The 23,122-nt window shown below is 54.4% G+C and overlaps 1 protein-coding gene across 2 annotated transcripts in view; it reads right to left on the reverse strand.

The window, feature by feature from the left end:
• The window catches only part of MYO7B (myosin VIIB), an 86,040-nt gene that overhangs the window by 2,304 nt on the left and 60,614 nt on the right, over positions 1-23,122 (reverse strand). The window contains exons 25-43 of one of the 2 annotated variants that reach the window (XM_072788716.1): positions 20,998-21,075; positions 20,716-20,843; positions 16,291-16,417; positions 14,877-14,996; positions 13,653-13,826; positions 12,810-13,037; positions 11,420-11,587; positions 8,323-8,440; positions 8,108-8,234; positions 6,914-7,080; positions 5,861-6,042; positions 4,853-4,983; positions 4,489-4,646; positions 4,121-4,274; positions 3,495-3,650; positions 2,518-2,623; positions 1,233-1,346; positions 834-921; positions 162-268 (exon numbers count right to left, since the gene is read on the reverse strand). In XM_072788716.1, coding sequence (XP_072644817.1) covers positions 162-268; positions 834-921; positions 1,233-1,346; positions 2,518-2,623; positions 3,495-3,650; positions 4,121-4,274; positions 4,489-4,646; positions 4,853-4,983; positions 5,861-6,042; positions 6,914-7,080; positions 8,108-8,234; positions 8,323-8,440; positions 11,420-11,587; positions 12,810-13,037; positions 13,653-13,826; positions 14,877-14,996; positions 16,291-16,417; positions 20,716-20,843; positions 20,998-21,075 — 2,631 coding nt within the window. Of the gene's footprint in view, positions 1-161; positions 269-833; positions 922-1,232; positions 1,347-2,517; positions 2,624-3,494; positions 3,651-4,120; positions 4,647-4,852; positions 4,984-5,860; positions 6,043-6,913; positions 7,081-8,107; positions 8,235-8,322; positions 8,441-11,419; positions 11,588-12,809; positions 13,038-13,652; positions 13,827-14,876; positions 14,997-16,290; positions 16,418-20,715; positions 20,844-20,997; positions 21,076-23,122 lie in introns of those variants that run through there. The other variant, XM_072788715.1, reaches the window with a different exon arrangement.

The following is a 23,122-nucleotide window of genomic DNA, read 5'->3' on the forward strand; positions in this document are numbered from 1 at the left end:
CCACACATGGGGCCTAAGGGCCTCAAAAGCCCCTGCAGAGAGGGGTGTCCTGGAGCCAGGTGGCTGTGGGCCTGCTGCCTCCTCTCCTGCCGCTCAGGGCAGGTGTGTGAGGGATCAAAGCTGGACTCAAATACCCATGAGGAGGGAGCCTGCCTGGGTACCTGATGGTAATGAAGTACGGTGTCTGCATTCACATCCTTCCCCGGGGTCACGTTGAGCCACAATTTCCGCATGAAGTACACCTGGTAGGGGAGTGTCACGGGCGCCCCTGGGCAGGGGCGGATGGGGTAAGGAGTGGGTTACTGAGCACCCAGGCTGTCCTGTGACCCAGCAGACTGTTGGACCTGTGCTGCCCACCCCCTTTTGTGGCCGAGGCATTGCTGCCCCCCTCCCCTCACCCTGCCTGCAGCACGTGTGCCTCGATGCACCTCGCCCCCCTACATCACTGCTGTGTTTGCTCCTGCTGCCTCTCCTGCTGGAAAGCCTCATCCCCTCTTCCTCCCTAACCCCCATCTCCTCCTCATCCTTCAGGATAGCGTAGAGGCCATCCTGGCCGGGATGCTCCCGGACCTCCCTGTGGGAGTCAGCCCCACACACAGCCGTCATGACCCTGCATCCAGCCATCTGTTCTAGACTTGGCCCCAGGTCTAGCCATACCCAGGACTCAGGGGATATAAGGGGAATGAATGAATGAATGAATGGGCAGGGGCCGTGCAACAGGTGCCAGGGAAACCTTCTGACCCTGGCACAGGGAGGAAGACTGTCCCCTCTCTCCCTGCCTCTTCTACCCCAGCCACATCCCTTCTTCCTCACCCCTACCCTGCTCCCCTTACCTTCTTTCTGGGGCTTGTTTTTCTTCACCCAATCAGACACTTGCCGCAAGGAGTCAAAGAAGAAGTCTCCCTCCTTCTGGCTGATGACCTGGGGTGGATGGGGAGGAAGGCAGAGGGGTGTGCAGTAGAAGGGCTTCTGGGGAGTGCCCTCCTGGAGGGTGCGGAGCACCTGGGTCCAGCCAGCCCATCTATGGCCTGGGAGGCCCCATGCTCCTCAGCGTTGGGTCTCTCTGTCTTGGGGGCCTGTCCCCCCATTATGCTGCTCCATAAGCCTACCGACTTTTATCCTGCCAGCCTGTGTGCAGTGCGGGGCCTGGCCCAGGACACGGGGGAGAATGCCACATACCCCAGACATCTGCCTGCCTTCCCGCCACCCCTGGCCCACCCCGCCGACTGCACCTTGTCAGCAATCTTGATGAAGAGGCTGCAGCCTTCCCAGGAAGACAGCTGCAGCCTGGTGGCGATGCCCTGGCATACATCTCGCACCCGAGTGTAGGTGCCCACCTCCAGCATCTGGGCAGAGAGCAGTACATGAAGGTCTCAGGATGAGGCTCCGCCTGGCATGACCCCTCACAGCCTGGTGCTGTTTCTCCTAAGGACGGGCTCGGGGGGCGCCTGGGTGGCTCAGTTGGTTGAGTGTTTGACTTGAGATTTTGGCTCAGGTCATGATCTCAGGGTCGTGGGATAGAGCCCTGCACCCACTACACTCAGTGGGAGTCTGCTTGACATTCTCTCTCTCTCTCTCTGCCCCTCCCCCACTCATGTATTCTTGCTCTCTCTCAAATAAATAAATAAATCTTTAAAAAATAAAGACTGTCTGGACATGCCTTAGCCTTCCCTTCTAGAAAACTGGGCAGATGCTTATGTTGTTCAGAGTTCACTGTCTTGAGGGCCCAGGAGGCTCAGCCTTTTGAACTTGGTTTGAGAGCCCTGTAGCCAGACTGTGGGAACTTTGCCTTGTGGAACCCACTGGCTCCAAGATGATAAAGGCCATGCTGCCAGCGGCGGGGCGGGTGGGGGGAGGAGGAGCCGGCAAGGGAGCATGCTCTTCGGCCCCTCCTCTGCACCTCACTGCTGCCACTGGGCTGGAGGGGACTCTACCACAGCTGGGGTCTAAGGGACTCTCCCTCTCACCTGTCCTCCGCCATCTCCCACAGCCCACAGAGGCTCGGTCTCCAGGCAGCCCCAATGACAGCAGTTCTTCCTCCATGCCCCAGGACAGGGTCGGAAGCCTACAGGAGCCCTCTGCCCTAGGACCCAGCTTCGATGCCCACCCTTAGGGCCTCTTCACTCCTGAACCTTGGCCAGAATGCCTTCTCTAGACTTTCCTGACTTCCTGCTCTGCTGACAGCTCCCGCCTTCCCCCTGGGACAGCCCCTCTCTGTGCTGGCCCAGAGTGTCCCATATTCCTTTGGGACTTGCCACTGCACTAGCAACACCCCTTCTGGGGTGGCTACTCCCTGTGCTGGCTTTGAGCACCTGAGGGTGCAGGGCACTCAGTTCATGTCTAATGGGTGGGGAAGGAGACAGTGAAGGTGAGAGGCCTACTCTAACTTGGAAAACAGTGTCAGTCAGCTTCTTTTGGCTCTCCGTGGGAAACCAAGGTGGGGAGGTTTTGCTGGGGGCTGCAGGCCAAGAGCCTGGGCAGCCAGTCACTCAGGCGGGGGTGGGGTAAGGGGCTCACCTCGCTAGTGTCGTTAGGGAAGTAGATCTTGTGGCAGATGCGAGAGATGTTCTGCTCTATGGCCTCCACCTCCACTGGGTGTGGGGGCTGCTTCCGGGGTCCTGTCCTAGAGTGAGATGACGCTGAGCATGCCACCCTGCCATCCCAGCCCGGCCCAGGCCCCAGCCACCACCTCCAAGCTAAATTATGTGCCAGACACAAACAATAGATAACTCTGCAATCCCAGTAGAGGATGGGGTACAGAGGGGCTGCCCCACTCCAGGCTCAGAGGCCAGCCTGGACTCACTTCCCAGGTGCCCTGCAGCTCCGAGGAGGCTGGGGAGGCCAGGACATACATGGGAGGGGGATCTGGGCAGAGCACCAGTGCCAGGGAGACGTGGGTTCTCATTCTCATACAGCGGGGGCATCTCCGCAGGGCTTCTCTGAGGGCACCCAGTTCCCCCTCCATGACCATGGCCGAAGCACTATCTCCCCTAGCCACAGGAGGCCGAGCTGGACAGGACAGGTGGCGTGGATGAGAATCAAGACAGCCAAGGAAGAACTGCCCCACTATGGGAGGGCTGGCCACATCGATTGGCAGGGAGTGGCCTCCCATCTTGGCCACCCTTGGCTGGGCTGGGTGGGGAGTTGGGTGGCTTGGGGCATTGACATCACACTCTGGCTTCCAGGCAGCTCCTCCTGTGCCCTGAATAGGCAGCTGTTAGGGTAGGAAGAGCCCATGGCTAAGACAGCCTGCCAGCAGCATCCACTGACCATCCAGGCCTGTCAGACCTTCAGAACCTCGCTCCTGGCTTCTGTGCAGGTTGCTGGGGGCCTGGGCCTGTCTCCTTAAGTGGACACCAGCTTCTGGAGAGGACACAGAACCTGGTTTCATGGACAGGTGTCCCCATTGGACCACAAGCCCTGGAAGGGCCAGATGGGCCCCTCAGCATCCATAGGCAGATGCTCCTGAAAGGGCAGGGAGCCGGCAGGCTCACCTCAGGATCCTCTGGATGCGCCGGCTGCAGTCGGGAGCCAATAGCTTCTTCCTCCGCGTGTCTACGAACTTCTGAGCATGAGGCAGCAGCGCCTTTCCCGGGGGGAAGAGGCCAGTGCAGAGCCACAGCAGCTGCCAGCCCCGCTCCTCACTGTACCTGGAGGCGGAAATGCCTATGAGCTCAGAAAGGATCCTCTACAGGCCTGGGCCAGTGGGCAGATGGGGTGTGAGGCCCGCCCAAGGCCGCAGCCAAGGAAGCTGCTGCCCAGCGGCCTGATGCCTCCAAAGGTTTTCACATGCATAAAATGGGGTGGGGGTACCATCGTGCCCGTTTTATGGAGGGGGGCACTGAGCTTTGGAGAGCCCGTGACATGGCCAGGTCACAGAGGAGAAAGGGCGGGAGAAGGCAGGGACCAAGGCAGGTCCGTTTCCCTCCCTGCTCTGACCACCCCCAAGAAGGCGCAGGACGGATGAGGGCCGCAGCCTTCTCAGTGCTGCTGTCAGGGCCGGGCAGGCTGGTGGCCCCCACGAGCTGAACACGGTCACGGCCTCTGGGGCTACAGTGAAGCCTGCGGGCGCCTGGGCACGGAGCCTGGTGCCCTCGGGCCCTCCCTGTCCCCAGCAGACCTCGTGGTGTTGTGTGTCAGCTGCTTCAGGATCTGGCAGTAGACCTCATCCCGCAGGGCTGACTCCTGGAGGGCCAACGAGAAGATCTGGTCGGCGAGCTCCACGGAGGTCCAAGCCTGTCGAGATGGGTAGTCACCCATGTACCGGAGGATGCGTGTGGCTGTCAAGGAGGATGTGCCAGCTTGGCCGCCTGCTACCTCTGACCTGGCCCTGGCCCTGGCCCTGGCCCCACACGGCCCGACCAGCCCCGTGCGCGGATGCTGCCTCTGCCCTGCGCTCCCGGGGCCCGTGCCCTTCACAGGGTGGCGCTGGGGCCTGTGCGTGCGGGGTTGACACAGAGCGGGGCCAGGCTGGCCGGGGAAGGATATCAATGAAGATCTGACAGGCAGGGTCCCGGAGCTCGGCATTGGCGTGGACTTGCTTGAGCAGAGGCTGCCGCAGTGGCTCGGATGAGTGGGCCCACAGGTGGCCCTGTGTCCGGCCCAGGGGCAACATGGTCCTCCTGACTGTCTCCTTCTCTGGGGCCCTGTTAGGGATGGTGGCTGGTGTGAGGGCCTTTCTCAAGCCTTCTCTGCCCATGTGTGTACTGTCGAGGGAGAGCCCAGGCCCCGCCCTGCCCTCCTCTTGCTCCGCAGAGGCCAGGTGGACACTGCACCTGCCTCCATGGCTTCCCTGTGAACTTCAGGGAACACCGAGGGGCTGGCAGGGCCTGGTGGGGGCCTGAGTGGGCACCTAAAGAACTCGTAGGAGAATTCCTCCAGGGTGTGTGGCTTCTCCTTGGGCTGCTCCTCAGGCAGTGGCTCTGTGGGCTGCACCTCCTGGGCTGCCAGCTTCCGCTTCTCTGGTGACATGGCCAGCAAACTCTGTAGAGGCACAGGCCTATGGGTTCCACTGCCCACAGGGCTCTTCCTGTGGGCTCCTTCCTGGCCTGGTTGCTCCAGTGCCATGGGAGGGGCTGACCACAGGGTTGTACAGGCCTGGGCCTACCCCTCTCGTGTCACCTTGTGTGTGACCCATGACCACTGTCTCAATGTCTCCAAGCCTGTTCCTGTTCCTTAGGGAGGCTTCTCAGACCCACGAGGCTCCCCTTCCCCAGGGCACCTCTCAGGGGCATCCCGCCCCTGCCTGCCCGGTTCCCTACCTGCCTCAGGCCACAGCACAATGTCACTTCTTCTGGGATGCCCTGCTGACAGGGCAAGCCCCTATCCTATTATTCGCTCCCAGAACAACCAGTGCTTCTTCTTGGTGGTACTTTGTACACTAGCCATCGATTGTTTGCCTAAATGCTCCTTGAGGGTAGAGTCACTGTGGTGTTCAGTGCTGTAGTGCATGGGGCACACGGTTGGCACTCAATATGTGAATACTGGAATGCCTATCTGTCCTGTCTCTGTGGAGCTGGCTTTAGGGGCTGGGGTGAGTGGTTTGTGGGTAGGGAGACCTGGGCCCCCATGGGTCAGGTTTAATCAAGGCTGACAGTGGGGAAAGGGTGGGTTTGTTCCCAGGACACACTGTAGTGGGAGCATCTGTGAAGTGCCAAGCGCTGTGCAGGTCAGTACACAGATACTGTGCCAGGCTCGTGGTCACCCCAGAGGGATGACAGGGGCGGCAGAGCAGACCTAATGCCCAGGTGACCTCCTGGCTTTCTACAAGGTGGGGTATGAGCCCCTGAGCTAGCAACAAAGCCTCATCCTCATGTGCCCACAGGTGCCTGGGCTGAGAATAGATGAGCATATGAGTTACCATCAGCTGTGCCGAGGGCTTGGTGACCGTTGGGATGGTGTAGAGGCAAGCTGTGGGCACCAGCCCCGTCTTGCCTGTCCTGTCGTTCTGGCCCAAGGTCCAGTTCTCAGAGGCCAACAACCCCTGCTTCTTTGTCAGGATCAGCAGGTCCCCCTTCTTGAAGGGCAGGATGGTGGTGTCATCTGCAATTCCAGGTCACACACAGGGGCAGGAAAGCACCACTTACCAAGGGCGCTGCAGAGGCCAGAAACTGTGCTGGCATTTTGTGGTCTGTCTCCTTCAGGAGGTGAGGAAAGCCAGACACGGAGTGGTGGGCCCAAGGCCACTGTGAGGCTGAGTGGTGGTGGCCTTCCTGGCCACACAGCCCGGGCAGGCAGGGGCGGGCAGTCCCCAGCCTCAGGGGACCTGCTCTCTGTGCTGTGAGGCCTCCTGAGCCTGCATCCTCCTCTGTCTCAGGCAGTTGGCAGATGTAATGGGCAACAGGGATGAGGTTTCCCAGCACACATTTCTCTCCATCCCAGTAGGCCACCCGGCTCCCTCCTGAGGTCCTTGCAGTCATTGCACCCCCTAATTCCCAGGGGTGCTCAGCTCTTGCTGCAGTGCTGGCTTGTAGGGAAGGTGGCCAACACCTAGACCAGCTCAGGGCTCAGTCCCCCACCCCTAAGGTCTGTGACCCTGGACCATCTGCTTCCCTGCTCTGAGCTTCCAGTTCCCTGTCTGTAAATGGGAAATTAAGTGGCTGTGGGGATGGTACTCAGAGCTCAGTTTGGTGGCCTGGCTGTTGTCTGCAGTGGGAGGGAGCGGACTTCCCTGAGCTTCCTGCAGCTACTGTCCTCAACTAGTTTCACCTTGGGGACTTTGAGACCACTTCCTTTAGCCCCTCATTTTATAGAAGGGAGGGCCTTGCCTAAAGCTGCCCCACACCAAGCTTCATGGCCCTCTCCCTCCTTGTGCTTGGGTCCCTCCTGGAACCCTGCCACATGGCCACTGAGACAGGGGGATGAGCCGGCCACCCTCCCATTGACCAAAGACCTGCCCCTCCCCACTGGGCACCTGTGGCCTTCCTGTTCTGCAGAGCCATGGCGAACACGGACCTCTCCTTCAAGCCTTCCAGAAACATAGCTACCAGCTCGGCGATGGCCACGCTGCTGGGGGACATGAACTTGTACTCCTCTTCGTGCAGCGTGGAGAGTACCAGCCTCTGCCCACCCTGCGCCTCTCTGATGGGACAGAGGATGCAACATGACCAACGGCCTGTTCCACCATCCCCGTTCCAGTGCCTCGACAGCCTCAGAGGGGGTGACCCTCCTGAGTCATAGATGATTTGATCAGGGGCACTGGTGGGGCCAAGGTGTGAGCTGAGGTCAGCCTACGTCCCAGGGACTCCCATGTGTGGTGGACAATGACATCCAGAGCTCAGGGTCCCTTGGGCTTCAAAGGTCCCTTGATGAGCTCCTGCTCTGTGGGCTCAGCTCTGGGTGGGTGATGAGGCGGCTGCTGTGCTGGGCCACCACAAGGATATGGCAAAGACTGTTGGAGTTGAGATGAGGCACTAGTCTTGGTGAGCTTGGGTGCGCTATGTCCCATCTTATGTCATGGGGACAAGTGCCAGCATGATCAGCCTGAGTAAGTGGTGGCCACTGTGTGCCCCCCACACACTGGTAATGATTATACTGGTCATGGCACACTGGGGTATGCTTTAACCAAGGGGGGCTCTGGCAGGGCACAGGCAGGCCCTTCCCAAAGGGCTGGGAGGCATTCTCAGAAGACAGGAGGCATGCAGAACCATAGAGGTGGGGGCATCTGAGGCCCAACCTGGCCTGCAAGGCTGCCCTGCCACACATTCTGCCTCTGTCCTTTACTTCCTCTCTCAGATGGTCTTCAACCTTTCATGTGACCAGTCTTGCCCACAAGAAGGGAAGGAGCCTGTAAATGAATGCACACCCAAAAGGGGCTGCAAGCTTTTGTGCCCCCTCCCAGGTGGACTTGGGTTTTAAAGAGAAGCCCAAGAGAACAATGCCTCGGGTGCAGACACAGCACTTAACAGAGTAGTGCCAGCCCAGTGGCAGGAGAGGATGAGGTCCCACGTCCAGCGGCCATCACACTGTACATGCCCATCCTCATCCCTGCACCCCAGCTGGGTGCCAAAGACAACATACCTCCCTCTATCCCTGTATCTCCTGGAGCCCCCAAGAACTAAGGTTGGAGGAAAAAGAGATTCAGGGCATGTTCCCTTGGGACACCCACCTGTTGGTGATCAGGCTCACGACCTCTGGAAAAGAGAGTTCTAGGAGTATCTTCTCTCTCTGGTCCAGGAAGTACATCCCCTTCCAGTTAACAGCTAAGATCAGCTGAGTCTTGGGCAGTCGGGGGCCTGGCCAAGGGAGACAGGGGTGTGAAGTTTAAGCTGTCCTCATGGGGAACCCTGCCTGCACCCACTCAGCTCCAACAGATCCCATTACCGGAGAGCGTGGTGACCTCAAAGAGCCGGGAGAAGAGCAGCGGCCACTGCAGGCGGGCCGTGTCCACCACCTGCTCCTGCACAGCCAGCGGCTTTGCCTGCTTCTGGGTGTACTGTGCCTGCAGGGGGACACAGTGGGTCACTTCTGTCACCCATCTCTCACCCATCTCTCACCCAGTCAACCCCAGCTTCAACTAGTGACCCAATGTCCACGGTGCTCATTTGCTGGACCATTCTGTGAAGCTTCTATCTGAAGAAAGGTTAGTGCTGGTGAGGGCTGGTGGGGATGCTGGGGGGGGGGGGGGGCTGGTACAGCCCTATTTTACCTGCCTTGGTGGAGGACCATTTGTGGGTGGTTTTGAGAAGGGAGGAAGCCTCGCCCGCCCCCTCGTTAGCATCAGGACGCCAGAAGGCGGTAGATCAGGTTGCAGCTCGCTGCCTCAGCATGGAAAGCTATGAGGGGGGCTTGCGTGTGCATGTGTGCTCGGGCCTGTTCCTGCCAACACATGCGTGCCTTATGGGCCTATGTCTTGCTCTGTGCAGGAGGCCTGTCTTGGTGTGCATCTCTGTGTCCTCGGTACCTCTGTCTATCCTCTCTGCCTACTTGGGAGCCCCTGCTCAGGGACCTTCATCTCAACCAGACCCTAGTCGACTTTCCTTCCTCCCTCTTTCTTGGCTTCTTCTCCACCTCTCCACCCCACCCCCCATCTCCACTACTCTCTGTCCATAGCTGGCTATAGTGGCCAATTGAACTTTCTTTTTACTATTTGTTGAATAAAATGTTACTTCTCTTGTTTTCTGTTTAAAAAGTGGTTAAGTAACATTCATGCTCTGGATTGTGGAATGCAAATCAATGGCTTATAGCTGAAGGGTGATCTGGCGACGGGCAACATGTATCAAGAATTGTAGAATGTAAAAAAACAAAAACAAAAAAGAAACCAAAACAAAACAAAACAAAAAAGAATTGTAGAATGTTCATACACTCTGAAATCTAGGAATTTATCCTGGCAAATAACTGTCAAGTGTATAAAAGTTGTATCTACAAAGTGGTTCACTTTGTTGTTTTACTTGTGAAAAATGGAGAATGATCTTACCGTCCATCAACAGGAATCAGTGAATTATAATTCATTATTGCAGTACTATGCAGCCATTAAAAATGAACGTGAAAAAAGAGGAAAAAAAGGAAAGGGAAAAAAAGAAAAAAATGAACATGAAGAATAGTATTTAGTGATACGGAAATACAGCTTCATGCTATGTGGTTAAGTGAAGAAGCAGGTTGAAAGTGGCTATATGATATGATCCTATGTTTATTTTTTAAAAGGTATATTATTGGGGCACTTGGGCGGCTCAGTGGTTGAGGGTCTGTCTTTGGCTCAGGTCATGATCCCGGGATCCAGGATCAAGTCCCACACCGGGATCCCCACAGGGGCCTGCTTCTCCCTCTGCCTGTGTCTCTCATGAATAAATAAATAAAATCTTTCTGAAACAGTATATTATTTCTCTCTCTCTCTAGTCATGTTCATATCTCAGTTGTACAAGCATGGACATAATCTGGAAGGATGTATACCACAATGTTAAGAGCAATGATCTCATTGATATATTATTGGTGATTTCACTTTTCTCTTTGTATCTGTTTGTTTTCTGATGTATTTGGTAATGTAGATGTTTTAAGTGGTTTAATGGAAAAAAATTCTGTGTATCTATGTTCACTTTGGAAAAGAGTGGCTGGGTAACATTTCCTAATTCTTTACCCTCACCCCAACTCTCTCTTCCCAAATTACAAAGCCACTTCTTACTCATGTTCATTTGGGTTCACATATGCCTCTGGTGGTCCCTCCTTCATATGAGCCCTAAAAGCCCATGGTCTCTCTCCTGTAAACACATCCACTCAGGCTGGGAATCACCAAATATGACCCAGTGGGCTTTGCTGCCTCTAATTCCTATCACCAAGAATTCCTATCACCATCTTATAGAATAAAGGTCTGGTGGTCAAATATGTCTGGGAAATGTGTCTGGGTAAAACAATCAGGCTTCTCTACTGCAGGACTTGTCAGAGCCTTTCGTAAGCAGTTATGCACTGTGATTCCCTAAGAGCAGGACATGGAAAGTTGTATTTTCCAAACCACAGGTGCACAGAACCCTTGTCCGTGGGCCCTCTTGGGGCACCCCCTTTTCCTGTGGCAGAATGGAGACTATGTTGCTTGGCCATTCTCACTGCCCCTCTCTGAATTTGGATGGCCCCTGCTGCTTGAACCACACACTTGGGGTTCATCTCCCTACCACTGAGTTGTCAGTCCCTAACAAGTAGGCATGGTGCTGTCTTCTTCCTCCCTCCCTGTCCTGCCCTTTCTTGGTTCCTAGTGCCATGGGGATAATGGAAGTGGGCATGTATTAAACAAAGGGAAACCCCCTATTCACAGCTCTCCTGCCATGGCAGCAGCGGTGAACAGTGAGCCATGCCTGGAACCTCAGGCCATGCTTCTGAGCTCAGCACCTGGGCGGAAAGAGGCACTGATTGGGGGAGGGGGGCAGGTTTGGAGAGGGCTGCCTCTGTGGCGGGGCAAGGGAGGTGCTATCCCCTCATAGGGTGGTGTTCGGGGGGCAGCGGAAACCCCCACTGGTGTGGGTGATCCTGAGGACACAGGTGTGTGTCAGTGAGAAGGTGGAGGCATGAGCCCCCAGGAGGAGCCATGTTTACATGGTGCAGGCTGACCAGGCAGGGGTAGAAGATGGGCGGCCCTCCTGGCTGTGCAGAGCCTGTACTGAGGGCTGGGTGTGGTGTGCAGTTGGCAGCTGTGGGTGCCCACCTGTGCCAAAAGGCTGAGACCCAGCCAGACGCTGTGGTAGAGATGAGGACAGGGATGAGCTGCCCTAACTCGCCCAAGATGCTGCCTGGAAGGGATGAGGGACAGTAGAGTAGGCCTGTGATAGGGAGCTGGACTGAATGATATTGTAGAAATCTCGAGACAAAGCTAGGCGCCCTGGCAAATCAAAGTCTCCCATTGCCCAGTGGGAGGACTGTGTCCCTCGACACACCTAGGCCCTCTGTCCCAAAGGAGGCTACATAGCCCAAGTGCCCAGGCTCCATGGAGGCTGACCTTGGCGTGGGCAGCTGTGACGAGGCTAGCCCACTTCTCTGGAGGCTTGGTCTTGTACAGCTTGGAGGGGATGCAGCTGGGCAGCAGCTCCTGGACAGCTTCACTCCCCACCGAGGCACCGAGCTGCACGTAGCAGTGCTTGGCCAGCAGCTGTACCAGATCATCCTCCTGCACACCCCAGAAACAAACATGGAAGTAAGGGGGGGATGTGTAAGAGCCCACCTCCCCCACGACATCCCTGCCACATCCCAGCTCTTGCCCCAGCACAGTGGAGATGGCCAGCAATCAGGCCATCTGAGAACCAGGAATCTGAGCAGCCACCTATCCTGCCGCCTCTGTTAGGCTGGACCTGCCCTTTCCCCAACACACTGGGATCATAGTGTGCCGAATGGGACCCAGGAGGCTGCTGTCCTGCTGGTAGGCTGGAACTTCTCAGCAGCCTCAGCCCAAGCCCTGCAAGGCCCTCTGCCAGAGGACAAGGGGCGACCCCCGTGCTACTCACCCACCTCTCAGGTAGACAGTGAATGTGCGGGAGTGAGCTCTGAGGCCCTGGTGGAGCCCCAACAGTGTCGTCTTAGTAGGGCCAATGTGGGCCACCTCTACCTATCTTACACAGTGCTCTTACCCACTGGTCACCCCTGTGTGGCTTATGCAAGGATTCATTTGGGCAGGGTCCCATGTAAGGCACCAGCACGGTCCAGCATAGGGCAGGGCTCCTTGCTCCAGGGGCCCTCTAGGTGCCCAGCAGCCCTCTTCTCTCCAGGAGGCCAAAGCTTGCAGAGTCACCTAGCTGCCTGCCCCTCTGGGGCCTGTCTCCCTTGCCCCTGCCTCTCCTTGCGCACCGCCCCATTTCAGACAGGCCTCCAGGGTTACCGCAGCCAGCTCCAAGCCCGAGAGCAGTGTCCTCCTTACTCAGGCCCGAGAAGGCCTGCAAACGCAGGTGTAGTGTCAGTCCGAGGACCAGGTGCACGACTCCCCTCCCTGGATCCTCACACCATACATATAGCTCTCAGCCTCCCTGCGCTCTCTAGGGCCGCCTTCCTGCTGCCCCATGAACAGCTGCTGTGGTAAAGCCACCTGGGTCTGGGGCTGATGGGAGGCCTCCCCCGCCTGCTGCTGCTGCGTCGAACCCTGAAGACCTGAGCAAACCCGTGGTCCACAGGAGGAGGAAGGCGCCAGGCTGGGAGGGTACAGCTGCGCAGCCAGCGGAGGGCCCGGGGACCTGCGCTCCAAGAACACATTCCTGGCCCCTGCCTCCCGCCTCTCCCTTCTCCATTCTGTGGGGTGCTCCCTGGGGGCCGAAGCCCAGCCGGCCCTGGAACACGCTGGTCCCCCAGGCTGACCGGCAGGTCCGTCTCAGGGCCGCCTCGTGGCGGCGGGGTCCCCTCACCTTCTCGAAGTTGTACTCGCCAGACCAGACCCCATGCAGCACTTGGCGGTAGATGAGCTGGGTACTGACGGGGTCCTCCTGGGAGTCATGCCAGGGGGTGAAGAACTCCTTCCGGAAGTAGATGCGCCAGGGCGACTGGCGCTCGTTCTCCCCCCTGTCCCGGGCCAGCTGCTCACACTGGGCGACTGTATCCATCACGTGGTCGCGCCCGCTGCCCAGGGACCAGAACTGAGGCCAGAATGGGGACAGGGGGGTTAGCAACCGCTGCAGGCCAGGCCCTGCAGGGACACCCACCATCAGACCAGGCGAGTGGAGGGGGGCTCAGCGGGTCCTCCAGGGTCTGAGGGCTTCCCCACACAGGGGCCGGGCCGGCCCATGACTCTGACACACGCTGCCCTACGGGGCCCTCCCAGAAAAGGTACGGGTTGGTGTCCAAGGCCGGCATGCAGGGGCTATAGACCTTGACTGGTGGATTGGCCTGAGTGTGTTGGAGGCTGTGGGCTTGGGTGCAAGAGCGTTCAGGTGGCGCCATGTGGTGGGACCCTCTGACCTGGGGCATGGGAGTCTGCAGCTCCCTGGTACGTGGGGACTCCCCGCAGGATGGTGACTGCCTGGTCTATGTGGGGGCTGCTCAGGTGTGGCCAGGGACCTACGAGATATGTGTGACACGGGGCCAGGGCACAGCCACTGGGCTGAGTACATGAGTGTCCCGGCAGGAGGACAAGTTTCCTCTGTGTGTGTGCGTCTGATAAGGGCAGTCGTAGCCAGGGGGACATGGTAGAGGGGCTCGAGCTGGCCTGGGTGTCTGTGGGAGGTGGGAGAGGGTGGGGCACTTGGCAGTACCTTGTCGTACACGGCCACCTGGAGAGAAAAGCCCAGGTGATCGCTGAGGCCCTGCTTGTGGGCAATGTGCAGGCAGACTTCCCGAGATGTCGAGGCAGAGTCAACCATGACAGTCAGGCTCTCTCCGGTCACCAAGATGACATGGATTGGGATGTGCTTCTTGGATTTGACTGCCTGGGGACGGACGAAGACTCAGGCCCTCTGTCCTGGAGGCCTCCCCACCACCGCTCCTCTCCCCAGCTTCCCATCCCTACGGGTTCCCAAGCACCAGGCCTGCTGAGGCCCCACCCAGCTCAGCACAGAGGGAACAATGAACACTCTGGCCAGCGATGCGGGCTGCTGAGCTGATGGACCCGCGGTGGGAGGAAGAGCAATATCGTCTGCAGTGGGCTCAGGAGGTTGTGCGCCTCTCCGAGGTACACGGGTGGGGTGCAGCCTGTAGGTGGGGGTGGGGGGAGGCTAGAGGGGTCCCATTTTAACATGAGAACTCTGAGCTTTGGGAGGTTAAGTGATTCAATCTCAGAAGGTCAGAGGAGCTCTTGGAAATCTCCAAGTCCTGAACTCTGAGACTGTTTGGGTGCACGGAAGCTACTGTTCCTGTGTGCGCATAGCACGGTGTGAGCACGGCACGCACAGCTGCTGCCAGGGCATAAGCAGTGCTGGCGCCCAGGTGCAGAGCAGATAGAAAAGGGAGAAGGAGAAGGGGACCTGGACTTGGGTGGCAGGGCGAGAATGGGAAGGGGAGCCGCAGGAGGTGACCCCAGCATAGGGCCTGACGGGGCACAGGAAACATGTGCCTCCCAGGAGCCTTGGACCCCCTCCACCCTGCCCATGTCTGAATGACCCTTCCTGAGGACACTGCAAGAATGCACAGATGACACAAACAGCAATGTCACCAAGGATGTCCACCTTGGAATGATCACTGCCTTCTTAATAAAATGCGTATGTTCTTGGGAGGGTTAACACTTTACCCATTCAGTAGTCGGTCACACTGTAAGGCTAAGATTTATTTTCCCTTAAGCTGGTAGGCCCCTAAAGACCTGGGGAGGGCTCTTTTGAAACCTGGGCCATGCCTAGGGAGGCTGAGCCCAGGTGTGACCCATAGAGGGCACCAAGAAAGGTGGAGGGGCCCAGACGACACACTTCCTGCTGGCAGGTGCTGGAGGAGCCATGGGGCCCGGCAGCATCCTCCTCTGGTGGTCTCCCACCCCTGCTGGCCCCTACCTGCAGCTCCAGCCACGTGGGGGGCTCCGTGCGTACCCCATTAGCATAGGTTCGTCTCAGGCGTTCTGCACAGAAGGGCCCATAGCCAGCCGGCCCTTGACCAATGAAGTTTAGCAGATACTGGTGGGTGAGGAAGGGAAGGGGAGGAAGACACTTAGAATGGAAGCTACTTTCTATTTCCTGCCCAGACAGATTCTGAAAATCATAATACTCATTGCAACTAAGTGAGTTGATGAATGTGTTAACTGACCTCATTGTGGTGATAATTTTGCAATATATGCCTATGTAACATCACTACACTGCACACCTTAAGTTTAAATCTGGGAAAAATGAAAACAAAATAATAATATCCAGTGTTGGCAAAAGTGCGTTGAGATGGGCACTTTTCACACACCATGAGAAGGAATATAAATTGGCACAGCATTTCTGAGGACCAGGTTGTCACTATGTTTAAATACTGCATAGCTTAAAAACGTGCATACTTCTTGACCCAATAATTCAGACTCATTTTATATACGGTGTGTATGGTGGTGACCAGTTGGAAGACAGGCCCTAAATGTCCACTGGCAAGTTAAATACCCTCTGGGATAGCTATATACATAGATGGCACTCGGGAAAAGTTTAAACCATGAGAAGACACTTATGGAGATAAGTGAAAATGCAGGAGAGTCAATATTTAAAACACATCTGACAAAAGGTGTTGAAAACCATTTTGTCTCACAGAGATTTTGTGAGGAGATGCAGCCTGAAAGAGTTTGCTCATGTCAGGAGTGGCCCTGGTGCCCAGGGAAGATGGTCCAATGACCACGCCTCCTGCTGTCCCTGAAGTGACACAAGAGGAAGTGAGATTATTTCTTGTACGATCACAGGTAGGACGCTGATACCGCAAAGGGAACAGAAGGTACCTCTGGGTGTGGGGGTGACTTGTGTTTTCTTTTCAGACTTGCTGCATTTCCTACATACTATTTTACAATCAGAACCCAAGCTACATCGAAGCAGCGAGGCCTGGGGCTTCCAGTACTCAGGAGCACCTGTCAACACCCCACGTCCATTTTCAGCTCTGAGGACTAGAGAGTGAGCTGGCAGTCAGCCTCCAGTCAGTGCCCACTCCTGGGACACCTTTGTCTTTTCAACACACAGTTCACCCACCACTTCACTGTCGACTCCGAAGAGCCATCTTGGTGTCTGGGACCAGTGAAGTGGCCTTGCAGACCCTGATTAGGGGCCAGAAGGAGCCAGGTCCAGAGTCTTCTTTTAAAGATGGGGAAACTGAGGCCCAGGAGGCACTGCTGCCTACCCTGGTCTGCAGGAGCAGGGCTGGGACTTCTGGACCTGCTCCTGAGCCTAGAGCCAACCCATGCTTGCTGTAACCCACCGCCCCCCACCTTCGACCCCTGCCCCGGGGCCTCCTCACCTTCATGAACCTCTCGGAGGGTGGGAAACAGCCCAAGCAAAGGCTGAGCAGGATCCAGCCCCGGGCCAGGCAGCTTGTTTTGAAGTTCTCGGACAGCTGCTTGCAGATCTGGCAGTAAATCTCGTCCCTGAAAGACACACACAGCAGGGAGGCCAGGCTGGGGGCTGGCTCTGGGTGAGGGGACAGTGACGTCTGGGCACACGGCTCCTTCTGTGCCCCTGAGTGGGGTCATCTATACATGGCAACCTTCAGTCTCCTCACCTCCAGTTGCCTTGGCTGGGCTCCCTCCCCTGCCACATCCCAGGCCCACGGGGTGTCCGCTCACAGCACCCTGCCCTCCAGCTGAGGGGCGCAGCTGCAGAGAATGCCCAGGGGTCTCACAGCCCTGCCCCCAGTGGCCCCGCCCTCACTGTCACTTCCAACCTTCTGCCTCACCTTGAGCCATCCCTCCAACTACGGACAGAAGTGGAGAATCCCTTAACATCTCCCCTCTTGAGCAGTTTCCACTCCCACAGGCTCATGAGCCCCTCTCTCTGCCTTCTCTTTGGGAAGGGGCTTTCCTGGGTCCTTTCTGCTGACTTAAGCCGCTATCGTCCCCCACAACGGTCCTGCAGGCCCCTCCAGCCTCAATTATCCAGAGGCCAGCATCTTTCTCCTAATTACTCGGTGGTGTGATGATGGTCAATGTTGAACTACCAACTCTCCTAGGAAAAAAGCTCTCATGTTGCATTTGCCAATTTCTGTATTGTAAATATCTCCACCAATGCCAAGGTGAAGCTACTAATATTATATCACTGAACACAGAGTTGGGAAAAATATTTACGGCTGACAACATCAGCTCTCATGGGCTAGTACAGTCAGCTCCAGCCACCTCCTCTTTCTGCAGTCTCTACCCATATGATCATCAACTGTTTCACCCAATTTGGAAGTCTGGAAGCTCTTGGGACTCCTCCCATCAGCCAGCCACGTACTATCAGTCTCCTGGATATTTTCTCTGCCCCCCTTCTCTGCTCCTGCTCTCTGAGCCATCCCTCATCAGCTCTTCTGGGACCTCTGCAGCAGCCCTCTCCTGGCCTCTACCCCCAGGTTCTATCCTTCCATGTGATTGCCAGGGAGACCTTTCTGGAATTCAAATATAACCATAGTCTTCTCTTTCTTAAAACTTCTCCTTACTACTCCTAGAATTGAATTCAATCTCCATGCCCCAGTTGTGACAAACCACTTAAAATTCCAGACCCTCAGGCTGTTTCAGGACTCTGTGATCCTGTTTACCTTCTCCCTCTGTCTGGTGAACACCCTTCCTCCTTCCAACTCCACCCAGCGAGGGCATTATGACTAGTCCTTGGTGCTCTCACTGGACTCCAATCTTAGCACAAGCAGTTATTGTGGGTGTTTGGCTTCTCCCATGCTCCCCACTAAAGAGTGAGCTCCCAGAGGACAGGGACACTGTTGCCCTCATATCTGCATCCCCAGACTTCAGGCTAAGGCCTGGCCCTGAGCAGGTACTTAATAAATACTCATTGCCATTTGCAACAACATGGGTGGAGCTGGAGAGTACTATGCTAAAGGAAATAAGTTAGTCAAAGACAAATACTGTATCATGTCACTTACATGTGGAATTTAAGAAACAAAACAGATGAACGGAGGGGGAAGAAAAAGAGGCAAACCAGAAAACAGACCCTTAACTATAGAGAACAAATGGAATGTTGCTAGAGGGGAGGTGGGTGGGGTGATGGGCTAGATGGGTGATGGATATTAAGGAGAGCACTTGTGATGAGCACCAGGTGTTGTATGTAAGTGATGAATCACTAAACTCTACATCTGAAATTAATATTACACTGCATGTTAATTAACTGAAATTTAAATAAAAACTTGCAAAAACTCATTTATTTAATGCACGGCTGGATGTGGAGGGGACATTTGCTTTGTTTTAGAATCTAAGATCCCAGAGCCAAGGATAGATGATAATACTCAACATTCTAAAGATATATATTCTTGTAGAATTTATTAAAAGATGGCAGAACCAGTCTAGCTACTGTGCCATCTCCTTCATAAAAGAAGATGAAAACTTTGAAAGGGGATTCCTGGAAGGGCCTTCATAAGAGTAGAGAGATCTTTGGCCCATCTCTACTCCCTCCAAGTGATGGGGAGCTAGAGGGAAGCCCCCACTTAGCCCCCAGCTGGAGCTGGAGCCAAAGGAAAACTGTTAATAGAGATGGGGCTGTCTGCCAGAGTAGAGATCCATTTCACTCCTATCTCTGGTATGCTGAACTCCAGAAGCCCATTGGCCTACCCCAGGGTACTGGAATGGGGTACAATGACAGAGTTCTTAAGAGTGCTTGACTTATGTATGCCCCAGAGACACAAGTTAGGGGCCTCTATGAACAAGAGACCAGCATCTGCTTCTTCCTGGAGAATTCTAAGCTACCTCAGATGGGAGAAAGAATGGACAGGAGCCGGGAGTTGCACTTGGTGGGCAAGCATGGACAAGCTTCTTGTTGACTAAGATGATACCACAAAAGAAGCTGGGACTCAGGCATCTTGATAGGATCCCACACAAGCAGGCACCCCATCATTCCAGAAGATTCCAGTGCTAAGAGGCTGTGATATGTTCAATTAGGGGCTAGATTTGAGAACAAGTCTCAATGGATCACTGAGAGTGTCAGCCCCAGCTAGGACAGCACTGTGTGGAAGTGCCTCTAGAGGTACTTGGAGAACCCATAGCGCATCTCATTTGGACACAATTTATACATGCCTGCCATATTAGAGCATATGGTGGCCAGGGAGGATTAACCATGAGAGAACTACCAACAGAACTAAGTTAGAAGAGTTGCTGGGTTGGAGTCATACAGGTAGCTAAACCCTATAGCCTTATTTACTTGAACAACCAGAGGACATAGTTTGGGTACCCAAACCCAGCAGTTGAAAGTGAGAAGGGAAATCCCAGAATGAAGATAACCAGAGAGAGACACCTGGGTGGCTCAGTGGTTGAGCATCTGCGTTTGGCTCAGGGTGTGATCCTGGAGTCCCGAGATTGAGTCCCACATTGGGCTTCCTGCATGGAGCCTGTTTCTCTCTCTGCCTATGTCTCTGCCTCTTTCTCTGTGTCTCCCATGAACAAATAAATAAAATCTTTAAACAAACAAACAAACGAAAAAGAAGATAACCAGGGAAGAAGAGTTCTCAATTTTGCATATAAAATCTTCCTAAGTCTCTGGCTGGCCCCTGATCAACACATGTGTGGGGCAGACTCCAGGAATCCCAGCAAAGGCTAAAATAACTGACCATGGATTCCATTTGCTGCTCACTACAGGAAGTCAGAGTTTGAATCTAGCCAAGTTAATGACCTGCCAAAACAAAAGTCAACACTCTTTGAAAGAATATAACAGATTCCAGAGTCTTTAAACATGTCATCCTCAGTGTCTAGGATGCAACCCAAAAGTAATATATTTATAAGGAAGCAACAGTCTAGTACTAGACATGTGAGGAAACAGAAAAACATGACCATTCTCCAGGGGAAAGGCAGTCAATGGGATCTGACCCCAAGATGACTCAGATACTGGATTTAGCAGAAAAGATGTTAAAACTATCATCACTGCTGAAGGGACACACAAGGGACACTATGCTCATAGTGAATAGGAAATCTTGGCAGAGAAATAGAAACTATAAAAAGAACCAAGTATAAACTCTAGAATTAAAAAATATAACTTCTGAAAGTTAAAAACAAAAACAAAAACAAACTGTTACGTGGGTATAACAGCAGACTGGCACAGACAAGAGAAAGATCAGTTAATCTGAAGATGGATCAATAGCAATTATCCAGTCAAAAGAACAGAGAGGAAAGAAAAAAAAGAGGAACAGACTTGTAGAGACCTAAGAAATGATATCAAAGGGTCTTACATATGTTTAATTAGAATTCAAAGGGAGGGAGAGAGAGAATGAAATAGAAAAAAATCTTTGAAAAATTAATGGGCAAAATTTCCCAAATTTGGTAAAAAATAATAACCCAAAATATATGAGCCTCTAAATATAGTAGTCTGTCTCTGAAAGCAGTATACAGATTTCTTAAAATTTATATGAAAAGATAATTCCTGTAGAGCAATACATACGTAATATAAAAGAGGAAGTTGCTTACTTACAGGACCCTGCATTAAAGTCTATTATAAAATTTATCATTACCCCATGATAAATATATTCCCCCAAACTCACTTTTACCCCTGGGTTTTAACACAGAACAAGTAGAGAACTCTTAATGGTTATAATATCTACTGTACTCAGACCCAGGCTGTGGGCACCAGGACAGGGAGCAGGGAGAGGACAGGGTGTCTTAGGGAGCAGGCAGAGGAGAAGGCTATGGCCATGGGCTGAGAGCCAGTTAGGGGGTCCGATGTTCTAGGTGGGGCTAAGGTGGGAATGGGGACTGACCTGAGGTTAGGCCGCAGGATAGCATAGCCCACAATGAAGTGTACCTTCTCCAGGTTGGACATGGGTCGGTCTGAGATGGGGCCATCAGGCTCAAATGCCTCCTCTCCAATATTCAGCTGGCTGGTTACCTTGAAACACAAAGGAGGTGGTCAGGACAGCTGTGATTCTCCTCATTTGCAGAGGAGGAAACCAGGCGCAAGGAGGGAAGCAAAAGCTTGGGCTCCCGTGGCAGGCCAATAGCAGGGCTGGAAGCAGACTAAGGCCCCCTTACCCTAGGCTCACCTGGCTTGTGATCTTGGAGGACCGCTTTAGCTTCATGGAGGAGATGTCCTTGCTCCCTCTGTCTCTGCGGCTGGACTTCTGTGGATGGAGACAGTTCCTGAGGGAAGGCGTGCCAGGCCAGCTGCTGCTCCAGAGGCTGCTGCTGACCCGACAGCCACCTAGGCAGAGCCAGTGTCCACCTCTCCCAGCCATTTCCTGGCCTGATTTACAATGCTGAGTGCAACCCTGCATCTCGGCTGAGCTTTGCAACACTCACAGATGCACATCCTCCTCCTCACTTCTGGGTCAGGAAACAGAGGCAAGGGGAGGTGAGAGAACCACTCACATAACCAGCCCTCAGGGAGGCCTCAGGACCATTCTGATTCCAAAGCCTGTACCTCTTGCCAGTAAAGTCCTTCAGGGTAGGGCCGGGTCTGGGCCCAGGACAACCCTGGGCCATGGTCATTCTCAGTGAAAATTTCATGGATGATTTGGAATACTTTCTGCCCACTGCAAGATGGGAGCTCTGCCAGAGGATCAGAAGAATCTAGGCTTCCAGGCCTGGGCTGGGTGGGGTGGGGCTTGTCTCCAGCTATTAGGATGGGTTAGTCTCCTTAGGCAGGAGTCCCACCTTGTCCTAAGGGTATCATGAGAAGTTGCTGCCAAAATTAGAGCTCAATGTGAGTTTGGGCTTGGGTTTGGATCAGTGGGGTTGGGGGTTGGGGTCAAACCGGTTTGCCACACAGGGATGGAATGCAAAACACACTAGCTGGCAGGCGAGGGTGAGCAAGGTCGGCTAGGCTCATTGCTCCTGTGGGAGGCACACAGCAGGTGCTTAATAAATGTACATACGAAGAAAAACTTGAGTTGTCACTTCTGGGAAGCCAGTCCTGCTTCTCCCTGTGCTCACCCTCCAGAGGTGCAGAGTGGCCAGACCACCATCCAGGGTCCCTTCCCTGAGTGGCCCCCAGTGATCAGTGCCCCCATGGCATTCCCACCCACCATGGTATGTGACTTAGGAGACTAGGCATTGCTGCTTCCTCTCTTAGCTCACTTCGTCTGAGGAAGTCATATGCTGAGGAAGCATAGATGCTTCTAGAGATCCGGGGTCAGGGCTTAACTTGGACAACTTCCCACGTTAGTCCTGCACCAGGTCTGGCCAAGGGATCTCAAGCTGCAGGCCCCTTGGATTTCTATGCAGTTAGTTTGCACACAGGACCCTGCAGGTGTCTAAGTGGAGTCCCAGATACTGGATGTATGGGGTGGTGTGCTGTGATTTATAGTAAGAAATATATATGTATATTTGGTCTTCATCCCAATTCCTGGCGGAGAGGTCTGGAAACCCTTGGAATTTCCTGCAACAAAGGTGTCTTTTGTTATACTAATGAGGTGACTTTGAGAACTGCCTGAGGATTGTCAGTGGGACCCACCCCATGATTGGGGGATTGGAACTTTCAATCCCCTCCCTCCCACCTCCAGGGAGTAGAGAGGGGCTGGAGATTGAGTTGGATCACCAAGGGCCAAAGATCTATTCTTCTAAGTAATGAAGCCTCACTAAAAACCCAAAGGAGGGGGATCCCTGGGTGGCTCAGCGGTTCAGTGCCTGCCTTTAGCCTAGGGGCATGATCCTGGGGTCCTGGGATTGAGTCCCATATTGGGCTCCGGGCATGGAGCCTGCTCTTCCCTCTGCCTGTGTCTCTGCCTCTCTCTCTCTCTCTCTTATGAATAAATAAATTAACAAAAATCTTTAAAAACCCGAAGGACATTAGAAACTAGAAACAGTAGAAAAAAATACCCACTATTTGCCTCAATGTGGAGGGACCTGGAGGACATTATGCTGAGTGAAATAAGTCAATCGGAAAAGGACAAACATATGGTCTCATTCATTTGGGGAATATAAAAATTAGTGAAAGGGAATAAAGGGAAAGGAGAGAAAATGAGTGAAAATATCAGTGAGGGTGACAAAACATGAGAGACTCCTAACTCTGGGAAACGAACAAGGGATAGTGGAAGGGGAGGTGGAAGGGGGGGTGGGGGTGACTGGGTGACGGGCACTGAGGGGGCACTTGGTGGGATGAGCACTGGGTGTTATGCTATGTTGGCAAATTGAACTCCAAAAAAAAAAAAAAAAACACACACAAACCCA

Source organism: Canis lupus, chromosome 20 (genome assembly GCF_048164855.1).
Source record: "Canis lupus baileyi chromosome 20, mCanLup2.hap1, whole genome shotgun sequence".
In the NCBI taxonomy this organism is placed as follows: domain Eukaryota; kingdom Metazoa; phylum Chordata; class Mammalia; order Carnivora; family Canidae; genus Canis; species Canis lupus.